Raw genomic sequence first — 18,963 nt, 5'->3', positions numbered from 1 at the left:
ACCTGGACTGGACACACCAGGAGCCAGAATAGTTCCCACACATGTAGTCCCTGACAGAGCCAGCTGAGGCAGCACTTTGCAGTAGGAGCAAACCTTTGTGAATATACTGACTGAACACTTCAGTGTTAAATGACCTTGCATCCTTTCAGACTGTGGGAAGATTCTACCCCTCATGAAAGCCCCACTCATTCATTTAGTTTTATTGACCTGTTGTTTATTTGTTTGTCATTTTGTTTTGTTCCATCAAAGTAGAAATGACCATGTGTGTGTGTGTGTGTGTGTCCGTGTGTGTGTGTCTGTGTGTGTGTCTGTGTATCTCTTTAAGGGTTCACAATGTGCAACTGATGTATGGATGTGAGTTGGATGATGATGGAACCAAGAGAGGATACATGCAGTACGGTTATGATGGAGAAGACTTCCTCAGTCTGGATCTGAACACCCTCACCTGGACTGCAGCTAAACCTAAAGCTGCTATTACCAAACTCAAGTGGGCAATTACTGAGCAAAGAGCATGGACTGCCCAGGCTAAGGCCTACCTGGAGAACACCTGTATCGAGTGGCTACAGAAGTATGTGGTTCATGGCAGAGATGCTCTGGAGAGGAAAAGTCGATTTTTACTTTTTGACTTTAGAAGAAAGCCAAATAAGGTAAACATCCCCAAACATGAAAATATTTTTTTATTACATGCATTTTCAGAGTAATTGCTATGCATGTCAGTCCCTGTCTCTTTCTAATGATCACTGGCCTTTATCACTACATATTTCATCATGTGCTGTTAGAATATTATGAATTGCACGATGCATATATAACTCTGCCACACCTTCTTTGTCTCCCTCCAGACCCTCCTGAGGTGACCCTGTTCCAGAAGGACTCCTCTTCTCCAGTGGTGTGTCATGCTACAAGCTTCTTCTCCTGGCAGAAGAATGGAAAGGGCCTGCATGAGAACATGGAGCTCAGAGAGACGTCACCCATCCATGATGGGCCCTTCCAGAAGAGAAGCATTCTCGACAGTCTCATCTGAGGAGCTTCATAAGAATGAGCACACCTGTGTAGTTCAGCACAGTGGACTGGAGAAGGAGTTAGTGCTGAGAGTGGCTGATCGCAGAGTCCTGTCAGATCAATAAAATTATAGAAGATGTGCTGTATTTCTTTATTGCCTCTGTAGCTTTTTCTGTATCAATTGAAACAAATATTGTCTTACTCTAAATGCAAAAATCTAAGAGTGCTAAGAGTGGCTTATCACAGTGTCCTGAACACAAGTAGTAGAAATCCGATTCAAAAGAAAAAAAGATGTAAATCTGAAAATCATTTTCACTATGCAGCTAATGGAGGTACAGTGATGGCCCTCTGGTGTTTCAGGTGGAGTTTTAGGGGGCGTGTTGGTGGGCTTGGTGATTCTCCTTCTCATCCTCAGTGTTTGATTTTTCACTTGGACGTCTGGTGAACACTGGAATCAGCAGCACAGAGCAGATGTAAATCTTCATACAGACAGGGTGGACATTCTGAGATTAATTAATTAATTAAGATGAATTTATTAGATTATAGCTGCAAGTACACCCATACTTCATTAGAAACATCTTTATTGGAGTCATCAGGTTCATATATATTTATTTTAGCAGGCACAGGGGCCTAGCACAAGGGCATTAGGATAGCTGATGTACAATTTAAGGGGTATTCAGAAGACTGTCACCGAGCGGCTCCATGAAGAAGGTTAACATGAAGGGTGCAAGCCTTCCAAACCCTCAGCTCTGGATAATAATGCATAGACTTCGTACAAGTGTGATTCTCAAGGTCACTGATTTTAATCTTTGGGGCTCATTTGTCCACACTGAGTGATGTAAAAAGTCCTATGAGTTTGAAAAATTTCAGGTCAGCATCATTCAGAGAAGTTTCAATGTCTGGTATCATAGAAGTGTTGGATTTTTGAGTTGAGTTCCAAAGTTTAACCCTAATCCTAACCAATATTGTTCAATGTCACCCAGCAGTGGAAAAGTACTGAGCAATGAAAAAAACATGCTGGTTCCTCTTCAATGAATCACTGAAATCCTTAGCTTGGCTAACCTCATCATTAATCCTTATCTTGGTTAAGATCATCATTAATCCTTAGCTTGACTTGGTGAATTTGGAAAGAACCCATTTCAACTGTGGAATGTCAAAATGACAAGAATTGAGCAGAAGTGGCAGAAATCATTTCTAACAAAAAGGAGCAGACAAGGCTTTTTAATGCTTTAAAATAAAGGAAAATGTTTTAGTAGAAATTCTGAAAGAAACATTGATAATAGGCTTTATAAGCTACTCACACATTCACCTGGCAGATTCTAAAATAGTTTCATTTAATATTAAGTCTATATACAAAGGATGCAAATAGTTGGGTATCACTGACTTTTCTGATTTAAAGTAGCAGTAATGCTTAGTGGTGTTCTTGCAAATGTAACTGCCATTATGTTACAAACACTCAAATGCACATATGCAATTTGCACATAATTTGCTGTGAGCATTGAGGAAAAGCAGCACAGGACTAGGTGTAACTTCATATAAGCATAAAGGACATTCAAATATTTAATACCAAGAGGGAGTGAAACTGCAAAACAAATTAAAGTCACATTAGACGTCTAGGAGCTCTTAGTAGGTTGATCCAAAAGCATGACTGCAGTGGTCAAAAAAGGTGAAGAATTTAGTTCTCTCTATTAAGGCTCTTCAATATAACAGAAACAATGTAGCAAAAATAATAAAGAAAGACACCCAGTTCCTACACCTGCCTTTTATTAATGATTAGGTGGAAAGAATTAAGCAAGTCTAGCTGAATTTAATTAGATGAATGTTTGCTGAGCAATAACAGAAGCACAATCATGCACTTTCATAACATATTAAATCACAAATTAGTGCCTACAGAAATCAAAGAATAAATGAATAAAGCATGAATGAATAAACCCAACTAACACAGAGAAAGTTAGAATTTTTAGTGACAAAAAAAGAAGGATTTTTTTTTCATAATGGAAAGGATATGATTGTAAATAATTTCATGTTCATATATTTTGGATGCATGTTCAATTGTTTATTGTAGAGTTTAGCTGCTTTATTACTCCAAGCTATACAATTTTAGCCAAATTTATCCAAATCCTTTGAAGGCCTCATGCAGAAGACACTAAAACATTTTTCTCATGAAATTAAGGTAAATTCTTATAGAAATGTACCTTGGAAAACTTTGGTTTTAGGATGCATGACTACTTTCTATTACAATTTTTAGTACAAAAGAGTAACTATAGATAGCAAAGAAAGTTTTAAGTTTTAAATGCTAAGATACCAAGACATACTTCAAAACAAAAGCTAACATTTACCGATTTAAGGTCTTATATTTAGGATTAAATAGTGGTGCATTTGCAAAGTTTAATACGTTTCAAGCAAGGCAATGTTTGAGACTTAATGATCATTATTCTTCTTTCAATCAATGCTGATATAGCATTTGAACATGCCAGTGCAACTACACCGGTTGTAATTTCAGTAACATGAAGACTATCTTGGACATTCATGTTGTCCAGATTCACTAGGGTTCAGTGGCTTTGATGCCCTTCTTGATCTGCACTGCCAGTTTCCATAGTGCAATGGCATGTCTCATCTCCACCTCCTGAAGATGCTGCAGACAAATGATGGCCTTCTCTTCAATTTCACAATGGTATATGAAGGCTTCAAATGTTTCATGGATTCTAGAAGTTTGTGGAAAAAAACAATACTCTACTCAATACTAATACTCAATACTTTTCAGTTACACTGAAGTGTAACTAAAATATTATAGACTATACATTTCTAATCTGATTAAATTATTAAGAATATAGTACATACATAACATTATGTATATAGTACATACAGTAGTTTATACTCAATGTCACGGTACCACTCCTCCTCCCAAACGTCTCCCTGTGTGTGTGTGTGTGTGTGTGTTCGTATGTGTGGCCACGAACCCGTGTTGCCGACCTGCTCCTCGTTGTGTTAATGTGTGCGTATATACGTCCTTTGTGTAAACGTGAACGTTGTCAGTGTTTGATTCCATGATAGCCTTAGTGCTACATTGTCTTCCGTGTGTCTAAATAAACATTGTATATATCACGGCTCCTCTTCTGCATCCTGCCAAGCCTCCCCGCGTTACACTCAGAAGACCTTTGATACATTTGATATTGCATTTTTCCAGATTTTTTTAATTGCTAGCAAATGATCTAATTTGAGATAATTGCTTTAAATAAATGTGGAACTGGTTGGGCTCTGCTGGCTAGCTGTTTGAAGGATAAATGTTACAAAATATTGGGAAGGGACTACAAAATATTGGTTATTATTGTAATATTATGCCAGGTTTTGTTCTTTTTTGATAACAATTTACCTATAATGATACACCAGGCTTTTGTTTTATTTTTTATTTCAAACCCAATTACAAAATAATAAATAATCTGCTGTCATATCTTCAAAAATTGAAAGGTGAGAAAAATGTGGTGTATGCAAATAAACTGCCTTGTTATATGAGAGCTACAACAAATGGTGTATGAGCATCCCACTCAGGGAGGAAATGTAAGAGGCAACATAAAGCTACTGAGAAAAAGAACAGTATAGAACACTTCTTAAACGTCTCTATAGATTGTTGTAATAGTAAAATGTATTGACTAAGGATGTTTTGGAGATCAAAGGTAGCACAAGCACTTACGTCCACTTTGGGCCGACATCCTTGACCTTGATGTTCTTGATCACGTAGTGGAGCTCTGTGATCAGGACATCCATGTTGGGGACATTTGCCAGAATGTTCTTCTTTTCAGTCTTCTGATCTTCTGTGAACACCTCATGAAAGTGTTGATCTTCAATCATGAAAAATGGATTCTGAAATGCAAAATGATTTTTATGTTACCCATGCACATGATCTACAATCAACCCAATCTGTTTTCATTCAAAATCACTGATTTTGTGAATGTGGGACAAAAGTATATACTTAGTAGTCTTAGCCTTAGTAGTTAGAAGTTTCTAAAAAAAACTTGGAAATGCTACTTAACAGGGAAAATTCCCAGAGTAAAAATGGGCTCAGTCTTTCTTTTCTATAAAAAAGATCACACCCACATGATTAATAGTACCTGATTCATCTCAATGAGTAAAGAGGCCTGTCTCAAAGATAAAACTTCCCAAAGAGACTGAATATGTTTTACTCTGCTTGTTCTCAGTACCTGAAATGTGATTTAAAAAAAGACTATTTTTAATTGTGAGAACATCTAAGACATGTAACTATAAATCATTTTCAGAAATCAGCAAAGTCAATATACAGGTAAGCTCAAAGTTTGCACTCTGTCCTCCAGTTTCAGATCTTTTTTCAAGTATGCCATGAGGTACTGTTCTGGTTGAGGAAACGATAGCTTCATAAATCCAATGGCAATCTTCAGAGTAGAAAGGGCTGCAGAAATCTCATTCAAAAATCTGAAGTCATTCATGATGCAGTTCCTGTCATTGGTATTTAAAGGCTCCTGATGGAAGAAAAAAACTTTTTAAGATGTCTTTCATGACCACTATTTTTCATTAATCCAAATGATCCTAAAAGTAGATAACCATATTTATATTCTAGAGTGATAACCAACTCATATTTTAAATGTCAGGTAACCAATAACCAATAAATGGTAATACTTTGTTACTAAACTTATAATTATAATTTTTTAGAATCACTATTCAGATGTCAGATAATCTTGCTGAATTATTTTAAAAAAAACAAGAATGGATGACACAATTAAAAGGCAGAATTCAAAATCAACTGAATTTTATTGTGATCCATGCTGAGCACAAAAATAAATAACATTGCAAGCAATGTAAAATTTACATTTTGATAAAATAAACATTTGCATGTACATACCAGCTTGTCTTTCACAGTAATGAAGAAGGCACGAAGTGTTGTTCCAGTATTGTATTCAAACAATGGGATTGTCTGGAACAATAAGACTTTAAATGAATCTGAGATTTTTTTAGAATTTAACCAGAAATAAATCAAGTTTCATCAAACGTATTTAAAGTTAAGACTCCCCTGACATACCACAATGACCTACACAAAGATCTCGATTAGCTGAATGACCTTAAACACTTACTGTGAGTCTGATTAGAGGTTTCTCCGTGAAGAACCGATCCACTAGCTGTCTCTCCACAGTTTTGAAATTGTAGTTGGTGCTTTCTTTCTTATCCATATATATGACATGGTCGATATTTGAAATCGCTACAGTCAGGAAGTCTTGCTCAGGAATACACGCAATTACGTGGGATGACTTGACTTCATTAGCATTGATGATCCTTAAATAAAAATAAGAAAACAGATGTTCATTCTCACAATAATCAATATGCACATATGAATAAAAAATTATAGAAGGCTGTATCATCATTAAAAATGTGTGGCTTCTAATATACCTGTCTTCTTTTGGGTTGGCAAGAATTATGAGGTGATTCTGAATTTTTATGAGAAACTCTGTTACCACTCGAGCTACAGAGTGCTTTGTTGGCAGGAAGTCCAGGATCTTTAAGTCATTTGCATCTTTCTGCTTCAGCTCCTTTGGGATCTGAGGGTCTACAACAAAGATTTGGTGATGCACTAACAAATTCCCCCATCTTTTCATCTACCTCCACAGAAGAAAAACTGGACGTTGCACCATTTAGATAAATTCGTTAAAACAATGTTAAAACTCACAATTAATTGAGCATAAATGTGACCATATCTTCTGAACAATTTCAGTGTTTTCAATGAAGTTTTGTGCTGCATCATCTGAGGGGTAAACAAATAAAAATAAATATTTTATTAAAAGTAGTTACAATAACTACCCCACATTTTTGCTCTCAAAAATGCACACATACAATGAATGCTCAGAACAGGCATCAAACAGCAGCAACATCAACCTGACAAACTGGAAGGGCATCTTAACATACCCCTGATGTAAGATCTTAAAGATGTTAGGCCTAATGCATGAATTCTTAAAAATCCAATAAGAAAAGGTGAACTTCTTCTTTATAATGAATAATAACAAAAAATATATATATTATTCAAAGTATTTTGTTCTCACCTGCCACATTCTCCTTCATAAATGTGGAAATATGTACATCAGTGTAACAATGTGGATTCAAATTTTCAAAGTGACAAATCAATTTCTGTTGAAAGCTCAGCACTTGAGGCAGATATCTGATATACTGGATATGGATGTGCTGTCAATAAAGGAAACATTAATGATGATTATTCATTTATTCATTCTTCATTATCACAGACCTACGGTGGCTGAGAAGACCCATTGTGCTGGCTTGTTTTCTGAATTTATATAGTATTCAGGAATCTGCACCGCATTTGTAAAATGTATTGTCTTTTTGATAAATATGCTTTGTGTATTTGAAGTGTATCTTTTCATTTGCAGCAAGATGGGTCTTTTGATCACCATACAAACCTGAGTCTTCAAACAGACAAATAATATTTTAACAAATATATTAGGACTTTAATATACCGTTTGCCATAAGGTGTTTTGTGACAAAAGAAAAGTTATAAAAAATATAAAGTTTTAGATTTACAATTATGTAAAATCATACATTTTTTAGGAGTTCAGAGAGAACAGGAACATTTTTCCTTTCATCCTTCTGCTCAATCAAGTGAATGAGGCGCTGAATGGTCATCCTGTGCTCGAACCTCCACATTAGTGGCACATTAAACACTCCAGTGGTTGATATGTCCTTCAGATGAGGTTCTTTACTGTACATTATCTGTGCCAAAGCTTCCGCACCACCCTTTCTAAGAATGTTACTCTTCATGCTTGAGAACTCCGCCTCAAAATCCTTCAAAAATATCAATCACACCATAAAAACGTTTTGGAAGATTTTCTGGAAAATCATTTGCCCACAAAAATCATAGTTAATTTTTAGGGTAAATGTTTGCAGTTATTAATCTATTGCTGTAACAGATGATTATCAGCCTTAACTAAACTCAGTCATGACATTAACCTGGAATCCATTTTAAGAAGGATTTGGTGTTACCTGAAGGAACGTCTGAAGTTTTTTGTGAACGGCATTCTCCCAGTCCTTCCTTTTTTCCTCGGTATCTGTTAGGTGAATTGTGCTGTTTGGTTCTGTAAGGAAAGCACAGAGATGTTTTGTTCTCATTTTTAAAAAATGGCACATATAAAATCACTAGTTTGATAACCAAAAATGCATTTCCATGAATCCATAATTTCTATTGTAATCAAATTATTGAAATTACTGTTTTTCTGTCATACATGTGTATGTATGTATATTTACATATTAGGTTTAATAGAAGTACATGTTTCTAAGCAATTAAAAGCTTAAAATAAAAATGTATTACCAGAGTTACTCTCCAAGATGAACTTCAAAAACAAGTGTACTGTCATTTCAGCGTCTTCGGTACTCTTTCCTAAGGCTCTGGCAAGCATTTCAATGTCCTTTAGCAGATGGTCACAGAGATGCCTGCTGATATCCTCATGTGGAGTCTGAATGATACTTTGAACATCCTAGACAAGAACACACATATGATCAAACTCGGTAATATTTGTACTAATAACAACAACAACGACGACTACAACAATATTAATAATAATATTAACACCAATAACAATAATAATAATAACTTTACCAAAACCTTAGCAATACTACTAAACCTAATACTCAATGATATCCTCATATGTTAATCATTACTAAACTGCTGTATATACTATATATACCAATTAGTGAACACCTACACACTCTTAACTCTCACTGCTGACATACCTCAGCATGTTCCACTGTGCCCCAGAGCATGGCTGAGTGTATCATTGCACGGACCAGGAAGAGATTTGCTCCGTAGAGATTCCTCTCTCCGTCCTGTTCCTTCCGAATGGCAGGGTCACCAAGATTATGACCTCTTCCACTGCCCTCTCCATTTCTTATTTCACCATAAGAACATCACACACAATTTGACAAACGAGTAATTAGTGATTATTTCCTGGGTATTCAGTTCAGTAGAAGCATATTTGTCTTGCTAGGTTGATGGTACACACAGTGGTCTGTCACTAATCACTGAATTGGTAACAGTCCATTAGACTAGTTACATGGGTGGATTACTTAGTTATTGTCATGACATTTGTCGTTATTCTAACTTGCTGATTTGTAATGTGTGATCTTTGTGATGGCATTAATAGTGATTAATTAATATTACTGTTACAGTAAGCTTAAAGCTAAAAAGTAAAGTAATATTAATCCTGCATGTTTCATAATGTTAAAAACAAGCAAACAAACAAACAAAAATTTGCACAGGGTATTTATTTGCTATGTAACAGGAAAGATCAGACACATTTTATTTTAATGTATCAAAAATTTATTGGACACTGCCCCCGAATGCTACAGTGAAGAACTTAGGGTCTGCTTTGGTTTGCTTTACTTTCAAGGTTAACATTAGAGTATTTAGATGAGTAACAACCCACCCAATTCTGACATACACCTAAACAAGAGAGCCGAGGGACTTCATGTTTAATTTTTATTGCTAGTAGTGGTAATAGCAATGACAAGTACAAAATGGACTAATATTTCGGCACACCAAGCAGTAAATTAGCTATCAATACAGCTGGGCACTGGGAACCAGTGACAGACCAGTGACTGGCAGACCAGTAACTAGAATTGTTTACTTATGAGATTTCCAAGCATTTCATATGTTGTGCGGTTGAGCAGTAAGTGGCTGTATGGTAAATCTAGGCATGTATAGATGTCTTGTTTAAAACCACAGCCTCAAACTCTTCCATTTCATATACATGTTATATAAGGAAATTGCACAACATGGATTATTTGCACAGGTGGAACACGTCTCTGTCTATTGTAGTCACTGTAGTAAGATGTAAAATACCCATCAAACATTCTACTGAACCAGCCTATGTTGTTTTAAAGACCCTACTGTTAAATATGTAAATAATATTTTTTGTACACACCATACAGTATATTCTCAGAGCTGGGTTGATCATGTGTAATGGCTAATGTACTCTGTGGTTGTAATGGTATCATAGTGCCATGCAGATTACTTACACAAAATGAGTAAAATCTTTCACTGGTATGTGTGACTTTCCACCAATCTCTCTCTTACAGTTAGAACACTGTGCTTTCTCCACTGGTCTCCCACACTGTGTTGAAATATTGGTTAGAGAATAGCTTAGTAGCAGTGTAACCTGAATACAATTTAATATAAAGCATTCAAATAAACCAAGAAAACTTGCTTATCAATATTATGCTGATAACTTACTTCACCAATTAAAACAGGTTCACCACACATGCACACTGGAGAGAAAGAATTTCGTTAATATTTTTGCTGTAAGATTTCAGCTAATAATTCATGTCAGTAACAATGAGCAATAAGTTAGCAGTTTAGACCAGGTAGTTGAGGGAACCTGTAGGAAACTCTAACTGCCCAGCCAGCAGCAACCCAACAAGTACTCTGCTCACACTGACTCACATCCTGTCACAATTGTGTGAACAAGGTCAGTTAAATTCTTACTGACCCCCAACAACTCTGACGGTGACATAAGAGACTTAAGGCTTAGTTTGAATAGTTTTGTAAACACACACAAAAGCCTTTTTGTAAAGTTTAATAAGAAATTAGACATGCACACTGAATACTTACTCCATATTTTTAAGATCATGCCCGTTTCTATCATTTGCTTTGTCCAGACTTTTATTATGTTTACTGAACTCGGCATTGTTGGAACAAAGATATCCTGGTACCAAAAAAGAATGTGGTGGTGTTAGTACACTACTTAAAATTGTGATGCCAAGGAAACTTGCTCAGCATAGCAAACGTTCAATTTATGGTGGGAAATAGATGCAGTCTTACACTGACCTCTGTAAATGCATTAGCCATTTCCTAAAAAGCACCTAAAATGAATTTGGATCTCCTAGTTATATACATTTACTTAGTAGCAAATTATTTTCTGAAACATTTTCTTCACTAAGTGACTCTGGTTTTTCATGGTGCCTTACAATGTCAGTGAATTCATAAAGAAGGAAAATTATTTCAAAATAACTTTGATAAGCCATCAAGCCATTGAGATCACTGATGAGATCAGCTGTCTAAAGAGAGTGTACCTTGCATTTTCCAGGACTGAAGCACAATGTCCTGAGTAGCTCCATCTCCGATGCTGTAGACAGCTGTGCTACCAGTGCAGTGTGTAGAACAATCTGAGACAGAGCATCAGTGTTTGACAGAATTGGGTTTACTTTCCCCAAATGATCAAGCATTTTTTCACAGATTTTAACAAGCTCTCCCCAGGTGGCATCTGTTCTTGACTTCATCTTTGCAATCTAAAAAGAGTTACAGAGTTGCATGAATAGAAATGTAGAGTAGGTTAGATATCTATGAATTACCAGTAAGAAACAATTATAATTCATATGGATTTTGACACGTTTAAAATTAAGTAAATCTAAACTCAGGTGACAAACAAACTATCATTGTTTACAGTTCATTCAGAGCTTTGAGACCTTTTCGAGTTTTTCATGTTTTTTGTGTTTTTTTTTTTTTTGTATATTTGGCATGTTTTTGTCATCAATTTACACTCAATACTCCAGAAAGATAAGGCAAAAATGGGCTTTTGGAATGTTTTTTAAAAATGTAATAAAAATGAAAACTGAAATTCTATTTACATATTGTTGCAATCCCCAAGCTACCATGTGTTCTTTTGTTTTGGTTTCTTGTCTATGTATGTGCTTTCTGTGCCTCCCACCTATCTCTGCTTTGTCAGCCCCAGGTGGCTCCCATTAGTTTATTGTGTATTTAAGTCTTGTGTTTTTCCTGTTTTGGTATTGGTGGTTGGTTGATGTTAAATGCAATCTGGACTATGTTACAGTTTCACCTTATTTTTATTTGTTTTTATTTTTCTAGTCATCTTTTTCTGTGTTTTTACTTCTCTGGCTTTTCAAACCTTGGCTGATCCTATGACAATAATTGTGGATTTGGCCTTAATAAACATTGCTTCTTTCAGCGTCTGCATCCTGCCTCTAATTGCACAATGTCACATGTATTCAGACTCTTCAGTTAGTACTCGGTTAAAGCACCTTTTGACAGCAATGACAGGCTCAAGTCTTTATGAAAATTATTTTTCAAGCTTGTTATACCTTTCTGATGGAAGTTTCTCCTATTTCTTTAAACTCAGCCAGATTGAATGGGGTGTGTCAGAGTACATCTGTTTTCAGGTCTCTTCAGAAATGCTCTGTTAGGTTCAGGTCTGGCAGGCAATTCCAGGACTTTTATGGGTTTTCTTGAAGGTATGGTTTGGGTTGTTGTCTTGTTGAAATGCTTTTCACCCAGGAAAATATTGTTCTGCATCCATCATTTATGATACTGCCACCACTCTGTTTGACTGTAGGAATGGTATTAATATGGTGATTCTCAGTGCCTGGTTTACGTGACACTGGGAATTTTGGCCAAATTCAATCATTTCAGCAGAATATTGCCAGATCTGTTGGTAGTTCCAAACGTTTGAAGGAGAATGATGGCTACCATGTTCTACCATGGCATTTTCAATGCTGCAGAATTTTTCTTGTATCTTGCCCCAGAACTGTGCTTTGGAAATATCCTTTCTTGCAGGTCTACAGACAATTTTCCCAACCTCATAGCTTGAGTTTCACTGCAACACCATCAACTATGAGTCAAACTGTGTCTTTCTCAGTTATGTTGATTCAATTTTTTAGGATGGACTCCAATAAATTTGTAAAAGTGTTTCAAAAGGACTATTGATAATGGTAAAATACACCAGCGGTCCAATGGCTCTGAATACTTATGTTAATGCTGTCTTTTAGTTTTTTTACATGTACAAAATATTACAAAAAACAGTTTTTGCTTTGTCTTTGTGGAGTATTGTCTGTGGATTGATAAAAAAAGAGTTGAATCAATTTTAAGATGTGTCTGAAACATACCAATATGTGGAAAACTTAAAAGGGTCTGAAAACTATGAATGCACTGTATTTAGCAAAAATGTACATTTTGTGGAAAAAATATAAGTACATCCAACTATTCAGTAGCTTGTTGAACAACCTTTAACAAGGATAACTTTAAGTGATTTTGACAGACAAATAAGCTCTTACAAAAACATTGTTTTCCAAGAATCTTTGACCCACAAATTCTAAAACAGTGGAAAAAAATCATGCCAAAAGTCACATGATTTATAAAGGTGTATGATTGTTTAAATTTTGTATTTTTACAAATTTAGATTTTATTTCAAAATGTGATTTATTTACAAACATCCTTGATTTCTTTCCATTTCTTCTGGTATTTGTAAAACATGCATATGTTTGTTAAATGCAATGTATAGTAAATCATCTCAGTACTTGTTAAAGTCACATCTTGTGTTTGTAAAATATCAGGCAATTAAACTTCATACTCATAATAAATGATCTATTATATAGTCATTTCAGATAGTGATTACTAAGAGTGTGTCAGTACAACTATGAAAATCTCACCAGACACCCTTCATTTTCTTGTGTGGATCTGTTGTGTGTGCCCTGTCTCACTGCAGCTAATGCCATACACACAGGGAAATGTGGAGACCTCCCATCAAACTCCTGTAGAAAATGAAAGATAAAGTCGATGTCATTTAACAAAGGCATAACAATATTGCACCTCACATTTTAATGTACTGTAATCTATTAATGATCACCTTAGGATATATAATGGATGGTGGTGTGAAGCAACATACAAATCAGTGGTTTTAAATCAGTTAGACTTTTTTGCTCCAAATGGCATCTACTAGCAACATTCTTAATGATCGGAGCCTAATATCCATGATGTACCATATGTTCATGAAAGATCTCATATATTGCATAAGGTGCCATAGAATGGAAAACTGTACAACTATTACCTTGGCATAGTTGAATAATGAGAGTTTGGTACATGGAACTGACATACTGTGAACCTCAAACTCTGTTGTCACCTCCTTCAATTAAGCAATAATCACATAAGAGGGAGTGCTGTTATACTGAATTTTGGCTGAAGACAATCACAGCTGTGCTGATATTCAGTATACAAAGCACAACATGTAGTGTGATATTGGTTTTAACAGTCCTTCAAGTGCAATTTATTAGTTAACACTAATATGACAATAGATAGATAGATATAGATAGATTAATAATGTATTTAGCTCCACCAATACAAATAGTTCCAGCAAACAGACTGAGACTGGACTGATGCTAAGCAATACAAACATTTTCTACTTGTGTAAGTTACCGCAGGACTGCAATTTTCTGTCATGTAGTTACATGTATCTGTGTTTCCATTTATTGTGCAACCAGTGAAATAAGAGTCTGCTGATAGTCACTTTGGTCTCATGTGTGAGTCCAGTGAGTTAAAAGCTTAATCAGACAGTGTGATCAGACAGATCTTCTCCATGGATGGTTCCCAGTAACCTTTTAGTGAGCTTCTTTCCTCTGTTCCATCCTCTCTTTATGACCATTGCATAATTTTATTTGATGCTGGTTTTTTTTGCAGTTTTGCAAGATATGTTGCAAAGCTGTTATACTCTATATCAGCACTCATGGAATGTATTTTATCTAATCAAATTACTTGGTTAGAAATAACTGACATATAAATGTAAAGCACTGACATTGAAGGAGCAGTTCCAACTTTACTGGCATCACAACCCCAACCGCAACATCTAAATAGCTATGTGATTTTATCTACATTTTATTGGTTGAAGCCAGATCATCTTAGGTTGAAATTTTCATAGTGAGCTAGCTAGTTAACAACTATTTGTGAGTTAGCTAGCTAACAACAAATTATTTTGTGTTGTGTATTTTTTAATTTATAGTTCATCAACAAAACTATATAGCTCTTTTCTTTACAGATATCCACTCTATAGCTAGCTAGCTAACCCACTCCTTCAAGTTCATGCTACCTTGTCCACCGCTGAAGTGGAAACCATTGTCATTTGACAAGACATTTAGCTAGTCAATTAAAATCTGTTTTGTTGGGAACAGAAATATCCCCCAATGCAGGCTCAAACTTATACGTCTGGATGCCTGAATGCTCCATGATTTTAATGTACTGTGCTGTTGTCGAGATCAAATGCAAGTAGCTAATATAGGTAACATTTGCTACTAGCAAGTTCCAAGTAATTAGTATGATGACCTAGCTTATTTAGCTACAGCTCTAAGTGTCACAGAACGCTTGCCTCTCACAAGTCACGTGGTTTGGCCCGCTACGTGCAGTGGGAGGATCTTCGTTTGTAACCATGCCTACACACACCTGCACACACCTGCATCAGTGTGTGTAGTGTCGTTGGTCATTGTTGATGTTAAATGTTAGCGGTGTCGCTGTATTCTTGTTCCAATTGTCATTGTTACATGTATTCGTGTTTATCATTGTTGTTGTTTAATGTTAACGGTTTCGTGTTTGTTTATTTCTTGTGTTATATGTGAGTGCCGCTGTCTTTATGTAACAATAAATGTTCGTCCACGTCACTGGAGTCTGTGCGTCCTGCCCCTCAGCCTTCGGCACTCGGGCCAAACACGTTACACTAAGGTTAGCTACTAGCAAGCTCCAAGAAACTGGCTAGAATAGCTAAGTTAGCAAACAAACTAATAGTATGATGACCTAGTTAGCTTATTTACAGGATTCATTTTATTTTGCTTCCTATGTCCTCCATTCAAATAGGGGACTTTAAATAGTCTCTACAATATGAAATGCATCTTTGACAATGCCCTGGAAAAGTACATTTCCACATAATTTATAGTTTATAAACATAAAAGTAGCTAGCTTGTTAGCTTCTGCGTTGTTGTTTAGAGATCTCACTCTATAGCTCATGCCTTCTAGCTAGCATTATCTTGTCCACCACAGAGGTGTTACTTGACAAGGCATCTAGATAGTCATGGTTTTAATTTACCTTGCTGTTCACACCAAAAACAAGTAATTTTATCTAATACATATAAAATTAGCTAGGAGCAAGCTCCAAGTAATGAGTATATCTAGGAAAAGGAACCAGTTATGAGGAGGAACTAGTTTCTAATGACATATCTGTTTGCATGGCCAGTTGTTGCTATAGTAGCAATGACATTTGGAAACTCAAAGAAAAAAAACTCATCTACACTCATCTAAGAATTTACGAACCATGTGAATGAATGTTATGAAGTCAACTTCGACTTCAACTTGTTCTAATATAAACTGGCTCCTACTACAAATTCAGAAGCACGTTGTTTGCACCAGCTGATGATCATTCCCTCTCTGAAGCATCCTTTTTCTCTGGAAACCTTGTGTGCAATGTTTTTATAATATTCATTTCTCAAATGATTTATTTTAGAATGACTGATTCTGCTAATATTAGCTACCTGATAGGCCCTCTAATATACTCCTCGTGTAGCAACATAAAAGCAATATAACTATCACAGTTTCCCCCTTTCCTGCATAGCTCCCTTGGCTATGGATTCCACATGCTCTCTGTCTTGGTTTTGCTCCTTGCTTTGCTCCTTGGTCTGTTAGCTTGGCCTCCTTGTTTCAGTTCCTAGTCTTTTATTCGTTTCACCTGTTTCTAGTCATCCTTAGCCCTGCATTTCCCAAGTTATGTTGCTGGTCACTGTGTACCCTGTTTGTTATTCAGTGTACCTATCCTATTTCTGTGCTCTCTGTTAAGTCTAGTTCTCTCTCTGGATTCCTGTGCTCTGTTCCTTAGCCATCTTATGTATTCCAGTTGCATGTCTGTCTGTGGATTTTCTGGTTACTCGACTCTGGAACATACTTCTGACTCTTTGTATGAATTTGCCCAAAATAAGGATCACTCTTCTCAATGCTTGCATCCACTCTCAAGTCACTCTTCATTACTGAAACAGCATATTCTCCATAACTCTCTGAGTGTCTAGCATCCATCAGTGCCAGTTTTTATGGGTATGGTACAATTCAGACAAATATGTTTTGACAATGACATGTTTATATAAGTAGGAACAGTGTTACACTTTCAGATACTGTAAATAGGATCTTCTCAAATTCAGATCAGATTTACATAATAATAATAATAAATGTCTCTAAAGTGCAGGAAATGAGATTTAGCATTGGAATATTACTTTAAACTATTAAAACCAGCTAATACAAACTATATATCAATGAACAATAACAACAATAAGCATATATTACCTCTGCAATTTCATATGTTGGCTCTTCCAATGCTTTGACTGAGTCAATGGTGATCCTCTCATACACGTCTCCATACATAAGGAACTGATCCACTGGCCCAGTATGCATGTCCTAGTGGGTGGGTTCAAGCCAAATATGTTCAAATAAAGTTCAGTCAAAAACATCCTCAGCTATGTGATGTGTGATGACTCAGGTTTTAACTACTAAACATAGTTGTGCATCAGTTATGCATCAAAAAATACAAAAAAAACCCAAAACTTTAAATATATTTGCTTATAGTTTATTATTGCAAAATGAATATACACCTTGTATTTTCAAGATGTATGTTCATCTTGTTATACATCTTTTGCTACTTTATTTTGCAGACATTGCATTATTTTGCCATGTTCTTCTTACTGTGTTGTTTAATATATCTGTGAATGTACCTTTGAGACAATAATAAATTTAGTTCTGACAATGGTGCCTTTCCTCTCAGACCCTGAATGGGGGACTGTTTGTACAAACTGTACAACTGTAATGTACAGGTCTTGTTTTGTTTTGTTTTTTACTTTTTGAAAGTAACTGTCAAATTCCCAATTGTTTGATTATGTAAATAGATTTTTTATTGAATTAGTAATTTTACCTGTTCTTGGAAGATTCCATGTGGTATTGTCCACTGAAATGTATGACTCTGTCCAAGATCATGGATTATGCTGACTCCATGTACTATGTATAAATTCCATAACAGGAATATCTGTATTAATGGATTCTTTGTGTTTGAAATGAGCTGTTTCAGACTTTTCAGAAGCTGTTCCCTCTCCTCAGAATCAGCAGCACACTCTAGAACATGAATTGTTTTACCCAATTAATATATTTTTAGTAGTTTACACCCCCAGGCCCAGCAAGCAAGCAAAATCTCTCTCTCTCACACACACACACACACCCACCCACACACACACACACAGACACACACACACACACACAAAACAGGTATTTGACAACTAACAAAAAGTTCCATAGAAATCAAATTTAAATAAAACTTTAACCTTTAGATAGTACACTTCTGATGATGTCAGAGGCCACAGAGATGGCAAATCGTAATGTTGCAATTGTGTGTAGGTCCTCAGAAATCGTTGTTTGATCAGACGTTATGAACACGGCATTGTCAAGACATACAATTGCCCTCTTGATGAGACACCCTTGACTTGAAGAATGAATGTGATCCTATAAAATATTATATAGAGAACTTTTTTCACTCTAAATTATGATTAATATTTTTTGTAATATCGGTGTATTAGGATGAGTATGAATGAAGAGCCAAACTGCTATCAGACCTCGATGCTGCGCACCACCATGAAGTAGAGCTCATCTGTGTTTCTCTGATTAGACTTCACAGCCTCTTCAATGAACCTCTGCAGCTGGGGTGCCGTTTCGTCCATTCTGTCCAACAACAGAGAGGTGCTTGCGAATAATGGAGGACAAAAGTCTCAAGTAGGAGCCCAGTCCTTGTTCTGTGTTAAAGCAGGCTAAGTGCTTGCTATTCACCAGACATTCACACAAGGATGGCCTGGTTATTAAAAAGTAACAAAAGAGACCCTGCAAAAAATTGCAATACAATTCCTACCTAATGTAAACATGATATCTTTTCAAAATAAAGTCATGCTCAACTATACTGCACCACAAAAACTATAGTGTTGAACAACATTAAAGGTGTAATGCAAAACATGGGTTTAAAGCTGAGTGAAATTTAAGAGTATTACAGTCACTGGATACTCTATTAGGTACACCTGTTCAACTGCTTGTTGACGCAAGTATTTAATGAAGCAATCACAAGGCAGCACAACTCAATGCATTTAGAC

General features: G+C 35.9%; 2 protein-coding genes across 5 annotated transcripts in view; one reads left to right on the top strand and one right to left on the bottom strand.

Annotated features, from left to right (window-relative positions):
- Nucleotides 1–320: 320 nt before the first annotated feature.
- Nucleotides 321–1,421, top strand: LOC113589896 (patr class I histocompatibility antigen, A-2 alpha chain-like; the record flags this gene model as incomplete). Its single annotated transcript, XM_035525933.1, is given in 4 exon segments — nucleotides 321–606; nucleotides 840–1,006; nucleotides 1,008–1,117; nucleotides 1,349–1,421. Coding segments are annotated over 4 exon segments (636 nt in total), but the record flags the coding sequence as incomplete, so codon positions are not given.
- A 1,325-nt stretch (nucleotides 1,422–2,746) lies between these two features.
- Nucleotides 2,747–18,963, bottom strand: part of LOC113589895 (E3 ubiquitin-protein ligase rnf213-alpha-like) — a 73,366-nt gene continuing 57,149 nt past the window's right edge. For 3 of the 4 annotated variants that reach the window (XM_035526126.1, XM_035526127.1, XM_035526128.1), the window contains exons 48-69: nucleotides 18,439–18,544; nucleotides 18,151–18,328; nucleotides 17,748–17,944; nucleotides 17,126–17,236; nucleotides 13,468–13,569; nucleotides 11,098–11,313; nucleotides 10,637–10,730; nucleotides 10,259–10,293; nucleotides 10,045–10,139; nucleotides 8,761–8,914; nucleotides 8,339–8,504; nucleotides 8,014–8,105; nucleotides 7,573–7,815; nucleotides 7,062–7,200; nucleotides 6,692–6,766; nucleotides 6,415–6,571; nucleotides 6,102–6,300; nucleotides 5,873–5,944; nucleotides 5,295–5,492; nucleotides 5,109–5,198; nucleotides 4,691–4,860; nucleotides 2,747–3,704 (exon numbers count right to left, since the gene is read on the bottom strand). In XM_035526126.1, coding sequence (XP_035382019.1) covers nucleotides 3,545–3,704; nucleotides 4,691–4,860; nucleotides 5,109–5,198; nucleotides 5,295–5,492; nucleotides 5,873–5,944; nucleotides 6,102–6,300; nucleotides 6,415–6,571; nucleotides 6,692–6,766; nucleotides 7,062–7,200; nucleotides 7,573–7,815; nucleotides 8,014–8,105; nucleotides 8,339–8,504; nucleotides 8,761–8,914; nucleotides 10,045–10,139; nucleotides 10,259–10,293; nucleotides 10,637–10,730; nucleotides 11,098–11,313; nucleotides 13,468–13,569; nucleotides 17,126–17,236; nucleotides 17,748–17,944; nucleotides 18,151–18,328; nucleotides 18,439–18,544 — 3,049 coding nt within the window. In that variant the 3' untranslated portion in view covers nucleotides 2,747–3,544. The remainder of the gene's footprint in view (nucleotides 3,705–4,690; nucleotides 4,861–5,108; nucleotides 5,199–5,294; nucleotides 5,493–5,872; nucleotides 5,945–6,101; nucleotides 6,301–6,414; nucleotides 6,572–6,691; nucleotides 6,767–7,061; nucleotides 7,201–7,572; nucleotides 7,816–8,013; nucleotides 8,106–8,338; nucleotides 8,505–8,760; nucleotides 8,915–10,044; nucleotides 10,140–10,258; nucleotides 10,294–10,636; nucleotides 10,731–11,097; nucleotides 11,314–13,467; nucleotides 13,570–17,125; nucleotides 17,237–17,747; nucleotides 17,945–18,150; nucleotides 18,329–18,438; nucleotides 18,545–18,963) is intronic. The other variant, XM_035526129.1, reaches the window with a different exon arrangement.

The sequence above is a fragment of the Electrophorus electricus genome, chromosome 5 (genome assembly GCF_013358815.1).
Source record: "Electrophorus electricus isolate fEleEle1 chromosome 5, fEleEle1.pri, whole genome shotgun sequence".
Classification (NCBI taxonomy): Eukaryota; Metazoa; Chordata; class Actinopteri; order Gymnotiformes; family Gymnotidae; genus Electrophorus; species Electrophorus electricus.
This window is presented reverse-complemented; position numbering and strand designations above follow the sequence as displayed.